Below are 12783 nucleotides of genomic sequence, written 5' to 3'. Positions count from 1 at the left end.
CTCTGGACGAGGCCGCGTTCGCCCCAGTGTTGTTCTGCTTTCCCAAGTGTGAAACGGAGTCCAGAGATCCCCTAACTCTGAGGTGATAAGTCTGGATGCCTGTTCACTCTGCAGACAGCTTGCTTTCTGGGTAATCCCAAAATAGCCACAGGAATATCAAGAGCTGCACGGGAAGCGCTGCCCCTTGGGCACACGGCAGCACCCGCTGCTGGCAGGAGGTGCCACCCTGCTCTGCCAGACCCACTGGCAGCCCTTGCTCCTTGAGTTCCTGGGTCCCCTGGTTGGTATTTGAGGAATCCAACCCCCAACATCACACCTGCCAATCCTTCAGTGCCTCCGTGCACCGCTGCCAGTGCCTGCACTCAGCGGCTTCAGGGGGCCAGTGAGACATCCCTGAGAAAAGGGGAAGGGAATGTGTCCTGGGGGTTTAAACACTGAAACCCGTAATTTTTGATAGCAATTAGGGGGTGTCTGACCCAGGTCTCAGCCTGAAGCCCTCAGGAACAGCACAATGCCTCTCTCCCACTCCTCTGTGTGCAGGGATGTGCACAGCCCGAGTCAGCCCTGACCGTGTACCCGTACTCCTGGCCAGGGGTTTCCCTGCTTTTTCAAGAAACAGATTTTCAATCTGCACCTCAGAGCGTATCCTCAGCCTCAGGTTAATCTCTGAGATTTGTGGAGCGTGAAGTAACGGGGCTGCTCATTCAACAGCAAGAAATTAGAACTTGCTGGCTGAGCGAGGAAGGAGCTCTCTGGTCTCATCCTGCCTCCCCTAACCACGGTTGTGTCTGCATTGCAGGATTCTTCATACCTCGATGAGCTCTCCAACAACTCCCTCTTCTCGTCCCCCGCGGATTCCCTCTCGGACATCGCGGATCCCAAGGACTTCCTGTCCGCCGACAGCCTGAACCACGTGCCAACACTATGGGATGTGAACATGCCACCCAACCCCATCGAGGTAGGGGCTGCTTCTCCCTCGTCCTCCACAGAAGACAGGAGACACCTCAGGCTTCATCCTGTGGGGGTTTTAAGGAATTAAGAAACCAACCCAATTCCTTCGGGGTGAAGTTGAGGTGTGACGATGCTGTTCTGCTGTTAGCAGGCACCAGCTCTTTCTCCTGGCAGCTGTGGCAGGGAGGTACATCCCGAGGAGGATGTATCCCTAAAACATTCAGCAGGTCCAGTGTGACCTGGACAGGGCACTCGGGAGTGCTGAAGGGATGGGCTCCAGGAAAACCACCCTGACATGGATCATTAACTGCCCCCCACAGCAGCAGCACCTTTTGTTTGTTCTCCAGGGCAAATATTTCAGTTACAGTGACTGAAAAGCTGTCTCAACTTGAGACTCACCATTTGTGTTTACTTTGTGAGTCCGAGTCCCTGCAGGCTTTTACATCCCGGAGTTTTCCGGGGCGTGGGATCTCCTGGCAATCCCACAGCACCATGTGGTCCTGGGCATGTTCACCAGCCCTCTGCCATCTGCTCTGCCTCAGCTGGGGCTGACGTGGGCACCGGGGCAGCCAGCTCCTCCGGGGGTTGTTGGAGCCGCATCGTCCACATCCGCTGGATCCCGGTCCCTCTGCAGGTCACTCTCTTAGGAAGAACGAGGGAAAACACCCAGTTTTCTAAATTCATTGTAAAGAAAACAAGGGAGAAATAAATATCGTGTAAGTGTGAGACTGACTCGAGTGGGCACTGCAGTGTCTCCAGCTTGGCCCTGTCCCTGTCTCTCTCCCGTGCTGTTCCTCACGTCCTGCCCTCGCCTCTTTTGTCCTGTGGAGCACTTGGACTCAGATAAGGCCAATTAGCTCCTTGGAATTCCATTTATAAACAACTTCCCTTGGAAAGGAATCTCCAGCTATTTTAGACGTTGTCTTATCTGTGTTTTCTGGAGACAGAGATGGTTTGGGCGGGGTCGTTGCTTTTTGGGCTGCTTTTTAACTGAGTGATATTTCCTGAGGAGGTGTCAGGGAGGTGCATCCTGGACAGGAGATTTTGGTTTCATTTTTGCGTGGAGGTGGCACTGTGGACCTGGACACTGGGCGAAAGGATTGTCAGACTGACTCATCGTTGGCAGCTGCACGTTGGTGCACGGTATCAGCAGTTTGGATAATCTCTCCCTATCCCTTCCCACATCCTCACAGTGTAGTTTTCCATAGAATTGCAGGAATTTTGGCTTGCCAGCAGCCAGAGCAGTCACTAAGCTAGAGTACAAATGGAACCTCAGTCATGTTACACCCGGGCAGATTCATCCTGATCCGTGTGATCCAGGGCATCACTCAGCTGGGGCTGTGCAGCCAGCTCTGACCCAGCTCTGCTGCGTTATCAGGACTGCAGTTTTTCCAGAATTTCTGTTTCAGAGACCCAGGCAGAGCAGGAACATCAGTCTCTCACAGTTCTGATGTGTGGGACATCCCAGGGGCCAAGCTGGATGCATCCTGTGGGAGACCCACCTGTGGATCCCAGGTACAGGAACAGCCTTGTGCCTTGTCCTCTTTAAAAATAAACATTCCAAGCTCCCTGGGAACCCCTGGCCCGAGAGGTGCCCAGTGCTGAGTCTGGAGTGGGGTGTTAAGATTGAGGAGGAGAGGGCTGGAGGCAGAGCTGTCCATGTGCCCATGGGGAGAGTTGTTATCCCGAGGAAAGGAGCTGCATCCAGTGTGTTGGCTCTGTTTGTCATTCAGCAATGGGCAGTCAGGGAAGAGCTGCCACCCTGTGAAATATTTGCAGGAGCAGCAGACAAAACAGTTTCCTTTGTAATGGAGTTGGGAAATACCATTTAAAAATAGTCCCTGTCATGTCGTGTTTTCTCTCATCCGTCTCACACATTCCCAGTGTTTTAAGGCTGGGAAGCACAGACTTACTTTGGAAGCCTGGGGCTGGAATTTTGGAGCTGCTCATGCAGGTTTTTATAGCTTGTTCACAGCACTTCACCCTTCTCCCAGCTCAGTACCCAGGGAAGGGATTTACACAGAGGGGGACTTGGCCTGGAAGCCACATGGGACTGATTCCTTTCCCAGGGAGGTGGGACAAAATGGAGAATAATGCAAAGAGGAAAAAAATGGAGTAGGGCCGAGGCTGTAACTATGAAATTGTCACTCTCTCTCCTGCTTCCAGCCCTGTGTTCTCATGGATCTGTGTTCCTCTTCTCTGGATGTCCTTAACACAGAGGGAGGAGAAAATCAAACTGGGAGGTGAAGGGGGGGTGGAGAAAGGCAGGGATTGTACAGGTGGATGATCCATCTCCCACTGCAGCTCCTGATCCCACCTGCTCTGGCACTCACAGCACATTCTCACCTGTGTGGGTAGTTTCCAAATGCTCTGAGCAACCAAGGTTCCTGTTGCATCCTCTGCAATTCCTGGGGTGGAATGCTGAGTGCCAAAGCTGGATTGGGATAGCAGAGGTTTGTACTTTGGGGATTGGGTGATGCAAAACCAGCCCTGCATTCACCTCCTACTGCTGGAGCTGCGAGAACACATCCTGCCCTTCCAGCAGCTCCAGGCCTTTCTCCTGCCTGAGACCAAACTCTGAGCTGGGATTTGTAGGTGGGGATGTTTCACCTGCTCTCCAGATTTGCTGGCACCAAAAGCAGCTCTTCCGTCCAGCTTCCTTCTGGTAATTCTGACTCAGGCTTCCAGGAATGGAGGGTGGCTTTTTTCTTTCTTCTTTTTATTTTTTTTGATTTTATTTAAAAATAGGAGTGTTTATGCCTAAGATCTTCCCATCTTTCTCTGGTGCTGGTGGAGCAGGAGGCTCTGTGAGCCTGGCACTCTGCACAGGCTGTAAACTTGGAGTAGTGCTGCTCCTGGAGTTGCTGATTGCTTTGGATGCCACGAGCTGCTGGCCTGACCTTGCTCGCTGTCGGGAAATTCCAGGGTGAATTTGTTTGTGTGGGAGCAGACAAAGGATCTCCTTGCCTGAGTCCTCCCTGCCCAGAGTGTCTTGGGAGCTCTCTGTCCTTGCTGGCTGTGGCACAGCAGGCTGGATGGTCCAGGGATCACACGTGTCCAAGGATCTTTGTTGGTGTATTTCTGTGCTTGCTGGGGTCGGAGGGCTGAGGGTTTGGAGCCTTTCCTCACCTGCACCCTTTGTGTTGCAGCTGTTCTCATCCAGCACACCATTCCCTGGCCTGAATAGCTCCCACGACCACGTTCCTGCTGTCCCCAACACCCCACTCCTCACCAGCTACCAGGTGAGAGCGATGGTTGGCCTCAGTGGGATGGGACACCAGGCTCCTGGGGACATCCCAGCGTGGGGGGAGCAGTTCTGACCCTTTTCTCTTCAGAGGGAATGAGACAAGAAAACAGAAGTGTGTTGTATGTCCTGGGGTGGCACCTCACTGTGTTAAGGGACGCTTTGGGCTCTCAGGACTTTGCCCTGTGCTGCTGGCACCACGCTGGTTTAAAGCTGTGCTGGGTGCCTCGCTCAGGGCAGGTGAGAGCACAGCCCACCCAAAAAGTGCTGCAAACATCTTTCCCCAGTTCGGTGAGGACCAGGCAGCTCTTGCAGCCCCTGGGCTGGGCTCCCACTGGTGGTTTCCCTTAGTCTGCAAATGAGATGGATTGTGTCTGGAGGGTTTGGGGGGTGGTTTCAGTGGCAGGGCACAGCACTGCACGAGGGCATAGCTCAGCAAGAACATTAACCTTGGGTCAATGCTCCTCTCCAGTCTCAGGCTCCTGCAGAGGAGGAGGACGAGGGTGAGGAGGAAGAAACGGAAGAGTTGGGACAAACGGAGACCTATGCAGAATACATCCCTTCAAAGTGTGAGTGTTGCCATGGGAAGTGCTGTTTGCTCCATTGTCGCCAGCCTGTTTCACTGCTCCCTTAATTTCCTGTGAGCAGTATCTGGTGTTCACCGTGGCACCTCCCAGGCTTGTGGTTTTCTGGGAGAACTCTGCCATGACCAGGGCTGCAGCCAGTTGATGAGCTCTGCAGAGCTCCTGAGGTGCCCCTGGGAGCAAAGGCCTTACCTTACCTGTGTTCTGTTGTCATTTAGCCAAGATTGGGAAGCACCACCCTGACCTGGTGGTTGAGACGAGTACCCTGTCCAGCGTTCCCCCCCCTGACATCACCTACAGCCTGTCCCTGCCGTGCTCCGTGGCTGACAAGGGCTCCCTCTCTGCACTACAGCTGGAAGCAATCATCTATGCCTGCCAGGTACTGCCTGCCCCTTGCCCATCTCCTGCACCTCCCTCTGGTAGGGACAGGTGTTCACCTGGTGTAAAATAACTGTAATTCAGGTGATGAAACTCCTTTGGCATTTTAAATGCCTTGCGAAGGATTATTTGAAGTCAGGGACTTCTGTGGGGGCTGTTTCCCAAAGAGGCAAGAACCCTGGACTTTTGTTGTGGACAGCTGTACATTTTGGGGGCCCTCTCCATGGAGTGCCACTTGTGAGCTTGGCCGTGACCCCTGACCCTTCCTGCCATTGTTTGTCTGAGCAGGACGTGCATGTGCATGGGTGGGATGTGTGGAAGGGCTGAGCAGTGCTCACATCAGAGCTGTTAGCAAAGGCAGATCTCTTTTAATTTCCAGTCCTGTTCTTGGTTTTGCAGCAACACGAAGTTTTATTGCCCAATGGGCAGCGAGCTGGGTTCCTCATTGGGGACGGTGCCGGAGTGGGAAAGGGCAGGACCGTTGCGGGCATCATCTTTGAAAATTATCTTAAAGGGAGGAAAAAAGCTCTGTGGTAAGTTGTTGGGTTTTTTTCCTCTCTTTTCCCGTAAGACCTTGGAGTTAATTTGGATCTAGAAGTAAGGAATTCCTTAGTGCTGATGTTGGCTTTAGAGTTGAGTCATGCTGTGGCCTTGGTTAAGTCGTTTCCACCTCTTGCTGCCTGTGAAATGGGAATATTCTGCCTGCAGCAGGGATGGAGAATGAGTCACTGTGAAATGGCAGGTTTTGTGCTCCCAGGGGTGTGAGGAGCAGTCTGGCCCCACTCTCTGGAGTCTGCAGGGGTGTTCATGGGCTTCCTGGGTGCAGAGCCAGGAACGGGGCTTTGCTGCAGATCACACTCAGCCTGTGCCAGGGGGCAGCTGTCAGATCTCAGGTTGGGGTGTGTGGGCAGTGGAGATGTGACAGCTCTGCACAGCTCCTCCTGCTTTAGTCAGAGCTGTTAATCACTGTGAGCCTCGACTGCCTGGGGACATACCCAGCCCTGGCTCCTGGGGGACATAATCAGCCCCAACTGCTGGGGGAGATAACCAACCCCAGGAGGAGATAACCCACCCTGCTCTCACTTCGCAGGTTCAGCGTCTCCAATGATCTCAAGTACGATGCTGAGAGAGACCTGAGGGACATTGAGGCCTCCCACATTCCTGTGCATGCTCTGAACAAGGTAGGAGAGGAGCTGCAGGGCTGCTCTGGCAATCAGCCCATGGGAGCAGTTGGAGGCTGTGCCTGGGCATGTGGGGCAGTGTCACCTCTGCAGCCACAGACACTGAGCTGCCTGTGTTCCCTCCTCCCAGCCCTCTTCCCACTCGGGGCTCCAGCTATTTTCGTACCCTGTGGAGCCGCACGGGGAGCACAGAGCTGTTCCCTGCAGGGAGTGGGAAGTGTCTGCAGGCACGTGCAAGTACAGCAGGACGGGAGCCTCCTTGACCATTCCTGAGGAATCCTGTGGGGGGAACCTCTCTGTGAGATGTGCTCTGCTCTTCTGGGTCAGCCTTTGCCAGTGCTGGTTCTTGGAACCGCTTCTCAGAGCATGTAGGGAGCACAGAGGTGCTCCCTGGGTTGGTGCCTGGCAGACCCATGGAGCATGTGGGCCTTTCCCCCAGATGAGCAAATTAAAGGATTTTCAGGCTTTCTTCAGTTACTCAATGATGAGGCTGAAGTGTTTCTCAAAAGCACCATCAGCAGTTGTGTGATGATTAACAGGGCTGGCTCTTTGTGGCCTGCTTGAGTCTCTGTCCGGTGTTTTCCAGTTCATTGAAACCCTCTCCTCTGGTTTAAATGGCATCGAACAAACAGCTTTTTTTAACAAAGTCCATAGAAACCACAGGTGCTTGACACCTCTGAATGCCCTCCAATAAGAGACTGAAAGGGATTTTGTTTTCAGCCCCAAAAGACTTTAAATGGAATGTTCTTCAGCTTGGGACTAGGGGTTTTTCCCCTACCGTGGATTTCATTAGAGGTGGGACCCATGGGCAGCAATCTCACCTGGTCAAAGAGAAAATGATTTTCTGGAAGGAATTGAATCCATGAAACACTCTAAACTGTTGCTTAAAAAAACGAAGCACTTTTTTTGCCAGAAAATCGACATCCTCACATGGTCCCCACAGTTCACTGCGGGCGTCCAGATGTGCTGACACATTGGCTGGGGCACTTCTCCAGACATTTACAGTCCCTGTCATCACCCTGTCTCAGTGCCAATAGAAATGCCAACAGCATCAGCTACTGACAGCTTTTTGCCTGTTCTGAGCTCAGGCTGGGGTTTGTTCTGGGATCAGGAGCGTGTGTCCAGCATGGCTGTGGGCAGGGGGGTGTGACCTGCTGGGGACAGTGATGACGAGTGTGTGTGCTCTGGTTCTTCCTCCCTGCAGATTAAATACGGTGACACAGCTACCTCAGAAGGAGTCCTCTTTGCCACCTACTCGGCGCTGATCGGCGAAAGCCAGGCCGGGGGACAGCACAGGACGCGCCTAAAGCAGATTTTGGACTGGTGCAGGGAGAACTTTGATGGAGTTGTATCCTTAAAAAAACCTCCAACAGTCAAAAAGTGGAGAGAGGGGAACTGCTGCCTATGATTGTGCTTCACTAGGAAGCACAATGAGCTCGGGGCCATCTGAAGTCACAGGGAGCTGCTGTGGGAGCAGCCCGGTGCCTGCGGGAGATATTTTAGTGCTGTGAGCACATGAATCCCCCACACTCGATCTCCTCCTCCTCCCAGGGTGCAGTTAAAGGGAGGAGGGGAAGAAGCAGCTGGGATTAACCTTTTCACATTCCTCTCCCTCAGCATTACAAGACAAAACACACCTTGGAGATGAAGAGAAAGGGAGGCAGAGATGAGTTAGGGTGTGAGGAGCAGAGGAGTGGGCAAAGCCAGCATATTCCATGTGTGGGGAACGAGTGGGTCCCTACCAGGACAGGGTGTTTGGTTGGATGAAGGCGGCTTGGCTGTATTTTCTGTCTGCTCCCATCCTCGGGATGCAAATAGATCCTTTCTCCTTAACTGATATTCTGCTGCAGATTGTGTTTGATGAATGCCACAAAGCCAAAAACGCCAGCTCTACCAAAATGGGCAAAGCAGTGCTGGACCTGCAGAACAAGCTGCCTCAAGCAAGGGTGGTCTATGCCAGTGCCACAGGTGAGCTCCTCTGCTCAGGGTGTGGGTGTGAAGAGTGGTGCTGCAAGGCTCAGAGAGCCAAGATCTGCCCCAAGGCCCATCACTGATGTTACTTGTAGCTTTTTGGCAGGTCAGACTAATTTCTCTCCAGTTTAACTTGTTCCTGGCCAGCTGTGTGGTCACACTTGCCCGCTCAGTGTAGGGAGGGCGAGGTTTGGAAAGGTCTCCTAAGGCACAATGGCAAATGCCAACCTCTTCAGAGTTCTCTTCACTTGAGTCACAACTATTCCCATGTGCTGTGGGTTTGCTGACAGTGAATTCTGCCCAAACAGGTGCCTCGGAGCCAAAAAACATGATTTACATGAGCCGCCTGGGGATCTGGGGGGAGGGGACCCCGTTCCGAGCCTTCGACGAGTTCCTGCATGCGATTGAGAAGAGGTGAGTCCTGCCCAGCCCCGGGCAGGCCGAGGTGGGGGACATGGGTGCAGTGCCCGAGGGTGGTGTGGGCAGCGTGAGCCAGGGGAGGGGCTGGGGGGTCAGTGCTGGGGGGTCAGTGCTGGGGGTCAGTGCTGAGTCCCACAATTGTCGCCCTCTCCCAGGGGGGTCGGAGCGATGGAGATCGTGGCGATGGACATGAAGGTCAGTGGGATGTACATTGCCAGGCAGCTCAGCTTCACTGGAGTGACCTTCAGGATCGAGGAGATCCCGCTGGATGAGCAGTACAAGGCTGTCTATGACAAGGCAGCCAAGCTGGTGAGCTGGGCCCGTTGTAGTGGGAGGCTGAAGTTCACCCGTGCTTTGGGCATGGCCACTGGTATGTGGGAGGGTTTGAGGACCCTGAATGTGGCCATGACCTGAAACATAAGAAAGAAAAGGGGTACACGATGCTCAGCTGATGTAAAAAAAACCCACCACCTTATACTTTTTTGCTTCTGATTGAAAGTTCCCTATTTGCAAACCAGAGCTGTGTCCTGCTGATGCAGAGAATGACCAGAGCATTCATTCAGCCCAGCACAGCAACATAAACACTGATCCTAAAGCAGATTATCAGCCCGCAGACTGTTCTGCTCACCTCCTGCACGGCAGGAATGGCAGTGGAAATGAGGATATTAACTCATGCCCCTCGCTGTCGTCTGCAGTGGGCAGAGGCCTTGATGGTGTTCCAGCAGGCAGCCGACTGCATCGGGCTGGAGTCTCGCAAGTCGCTGTGGGGTCAGTTCTGGTCGGCTCACCAGCGCTTCTTCAAGTACCTGTGCATCGCTGCCAAGGTGCGGCGGCTCGTGGAGCTGGCCCGGGAGGAGCTGGCCAGGGACAAGGTACCACCCTGACCTGGCACGTCATCTCTGTGCCCAGGTTTCACAGGGCATTCCCAGTGAATGATGCTGGGGAGTTAACGTGGCCTCCTCCCCCAGGCATTACCCTCTCTTGGTGCATGGTGGATGTGGGCAGGCTGGTCTGGGACGGGATTTTGGGTCACGTTCAAGCTGAAAGTGTTCACAGCCAGGTTGGATGGGGCTTGGAGCAACCTGGTCCAGTGCACGGTGTCCCTGCCCATGGAAGAGGGTGGGACTGGATGAGCTTTAAGGTCCTTTCCAACCCAAACCATCCAGGGATTCTAGAAGAGATATCAGACCCTTCACCTTGAGCACAGCTCTGTCCTTTCATCCACCTGGGTGCACCTTGGAAATTTCAGGCAGAAAATCCCTAGCACAGGTCTGTGCTCAGAGTCACCCTCTGTGGGGTCAGCACAGGGGGCTGTTGGATGCTGAAAGATTTGAGAGATGGTTCTTCATTGGGAGCCCTGCCATGGGCCCAGCTTGGATCTATTTTGGTACAGGGTTCAAGGGGAGTACCTGGGTCTGGGAAATGCCTCTTGAGCCTGTAGCTGTGCCCCTGCCCTGACGCCTCCCTGTGCCACTCCTCGTGTCCCCGCAGTGCATCGTCATCGGCCTGCAGTCCACGGGGGAGGCTCGCACCAGGGAGGTCCTGGACGAGAACGATGGGCACCTCAACCGCTTCGTCTCTGCTGCAGAGTGAGTTAAAAATCCCTGCTTTCCTCTGGGGGTGCGTGGGAGGCCAGAGGAGTGGGAGGAAAGCTCCTGCACGGAACACTGGCTGTTCTTCAAATGCAGTTTGATGTCACCTCCCCCTGTACTGTGGAGAGGACACTCAGGGGGGTCCAGGGGGCTCTGTATCTTCAGTGGGGCTGTATGAGCTACATCCTGAATTTCAAAGTCTCCTGTGGTCCAGACTTACAGGAACAGCTCGATCCCACTCTCTACTCAAGTAAAAGAATTGGCAGGTGTAGGGGAGCCAGGAATGGAGCTCAGATGTAGTTTGTGTGTGTCAGGTTCTGGAAAAGGAGGGTGTTGACACGAAAGGAAGGAGCAAGAGAATCTCCTGTAATGGTGATGGTGCTGTGAGGTGGCAAGGGAGGAGTGGTCCAAGGAGTTCAGATCCACCAGTGTTGGCTTTGAGCTCGTGTATGGGACAGGAGCAGTGTCCTGGTCGTGTGCCGTCCCAGCTAACAGCAGAGCTGGCTGTGCCAGAGGTGAGGCAGCAGCAGGACTCGTGCTGCCCACTCAGCAGAGTGAGGCTCCTGCTCCTCCTCCTGCCTGCAGCGTCCAAAACACCAGCCTGAACCTGCAGCTTCATCCCCAGGCTGAACCTGCACAATGGGTGACAAAAGCCTGGGACAGGGGGTTGGGTTGTGTTTCCTTTGTAGTTCAGGGCTGTTTTCTTCTGCAGTGACTTTTGATGCAGGTGGGAGCAGTGAGAGATGCCAGAGGCCGTGCGTGTCCGGGTTAGGCCGAGCTCTCCTCCCTTGGTGGTGGGTTTGGGTTGGTCTGTGTGACTCCACTGTCTCCAGCCCAAACCACAGTTTGGTGACAGTGCACAGGGCAGGTCTGGCAGCTGTTTGGGTGATTTGGTCTCTTGATCTCTTGGATGGGTTTCCATGTCACAGAACTCAGGTGTAGGGGACAGTGTGGTCCCTGCAGCCGGGGGGTCCCACACTGTGTGACTGTCCCTGGCCCCAAAGGCAGGAACTCTGTGTTCCTCAGCTCTGGCCGGATCACTGAGTGTCTCCTGGCATCTGCTCAGCCTCCAAATGTGTGTCCTGGTGTTCCAGCACTTCGGGGGATTTCTGGAGGGCAGTGTGCTGGGAAGGAGTGGTTGGTTAAAGATGCCGAGAAATGGGGTTAAAAATAAACATTGTTCTGTGAGTGGATTCCAGCCCAGGGCTCTGTCTGCAGGGAGACAGGGAGGGCGAGTGCCGGGAAATGAGAGGAATTGCACAGCAGGGAGGCTCCAGAGTGAGTGTTCTTTTGGGCAGGGGCAAGGGGCCATTCTTGGTGCCACAGAACTGCAGTGACAGAGCTCTGTCCCTCAGGGGAGCAGTGTGGTCCTTGTCCCCTTCAGCCCCTCACCCTAAGGGTCCTGGAGCTCCCTCCCCAGTTCCCAAGGCTCTCTTTTCTCACCTAGGGGAGTTGTCATGTTCATCCTCTCACCTGTCCCTTGCAACATTTGGGGTTTTAGGTTTTTTTCAAGCAGAGCTTGTTCAGCACCTCCTTCTCATTGCCCTGAGTGTTCATCCACACAGTCAGCATTTAAACATTTGCTCTTTGATTTGTAGAACAGCCCGCAGAAACCTTTGGGTTTTAATTTTTCTGATTTTTTTTCCATTCACCTGAAACCACAACGGATCCCTGTTCTGCCACTTGGTTTTGTGGGAAGCAGGCCCACAGCCAGGGAATCAGAGGACTTGGTGGAGAACATTTGTTGGATGGCCCGGCGGTGGTCTGTGCTCTCAGGGTGTGGAGAGAGGCTGGACACTGGGACTTACTGGATTTTTGATGTAACAGCTTCCCAGTGTAGTGTTTCCTGTTTAAAGCTCCCTCTTGGTTACTGTGTACAGGTCCTGCAGCCTTGACACACTCTCAGGCTCCAGGAGCTGTATCTGGGGCTGGCTGAGCCTGTGCTGGCAGCCATAGGGCAGGATTGACCCCTCTTCCTGGAATGTGGGGCTATCCCAAATACACACTGGTTACGTGTTCCTGGTAGCTGGAATAAATTTTGCATCTTACTTTCAGAGGCGTCTTTCTATCACTAATTCAGAAGCACTTTCCTTCAACCAAAAGAAAGAGAGAAAAAGGAACTGGCATTAAAAGAAAACGTAAGAGCTCCCTCACTCCCAGCCTCCTGCCCTGCTGCTCCCCCCCAGCCACTCACTTGTTCTCTGCCTCTTGCCCTTCTCCCCACTCCATGCTTTTTGCTGCTCTCCTTGGTTTCTGTTTGCCCTCCCACACATCTTTTGTTGCTCCTTCATCCAGAGGACAGCAGGTCTGGGTCATCCACCTTTCTCCTGCTTCACTTGTGCCCCAGTGCCCTGTCCCAGTGCAGGGCCTGCCCTCTGCCCCTGCCCCGTGGCTGTGCCCTGTCCCCTCAGCCTGAACTTGGGGCAGATGGCACAAGGCCTGGCTGGTGTCCAAACCCTCCT

General features: G+C 53.9%; 1 protein-coding gene across 3 annotated transcripts in view; it reads left to right on the top strand.

Annotated features, from left to right (window-relative positions):
• Positions 1 to 12783, top strand: part of SBNO2 (strawberry notch homolog 2) — a 40531-nt gene that overhangs the window by 20582 nt on the left and 7166 nt on the right. For all 3 annotated transcript variants that reach the window (XM_027901056.1, XM_027901057.1, XM_027901058.1), the window contains 13 exons: positions 800 to 958; positions 4101 to 4193; positions 4668 to 4764; positions 4998 to 5158; positions 5557 to 5690; positions 6248 to 6338; positions 7543 to 7686; positions 8189 to 8306; positions 8618 to 8723; positions 8885 to 9038; positions 9425 to 9601; positions 10221 to 10318; positions 12377 to 12459. In XM_027901056.1, coding sequence (XP_027756857.1) covers positions 800 to 958; positions 4101 to 4193; positions 4668 to 4764; positions 4998 to 5158; positions 5557 to 5690; positions 6248 to 6338; positions 7543 to 7686; positions 8189 to 8306; positions 8618 to 8723; positions 8885 to 9038; positions 9425 to 9601; positions 10221 to 10318; positions 12377 to 12459 — 1615 coding nt within the window. The remainder of the gene's footprint in view (positions 1 to 799; positions 959 to 4100; positions 4194 to 4667; positions 4765 to 4997; positions 5159 to 5556; positions 5691 to 6247; positions 6339 to 7542; positions 7687 to 8188; positions 8307 to 8617; positions 8724 to 8884; positions 9039 to 9424; positions 9602 to 10220; positions 10319 to 12376; positions 12460 to 12783) is intronic.

This window comes from Empidonax traillii, unplaced genomic scaffold (assembly GCF_003031625.1).
Source record: "Empidonax traillii isolate 1590-97213 ecotype Southwest subspecies unplaced genomic scaffold, ASM303162v1 scaffold761:size885847, whole genome shotgun sequence".
Lineage (NCBI taxonomy): Eukaryota > Metazoa > Chordata > Aves > Passeriformes > Tyrannidae > Empidonax > Empidonax traillii.
The sequence above is the reverse complement of the archived record's forward strand: the minus strand, read 5'-3'. Positions and strand labels throughout refer to the sequence as shown.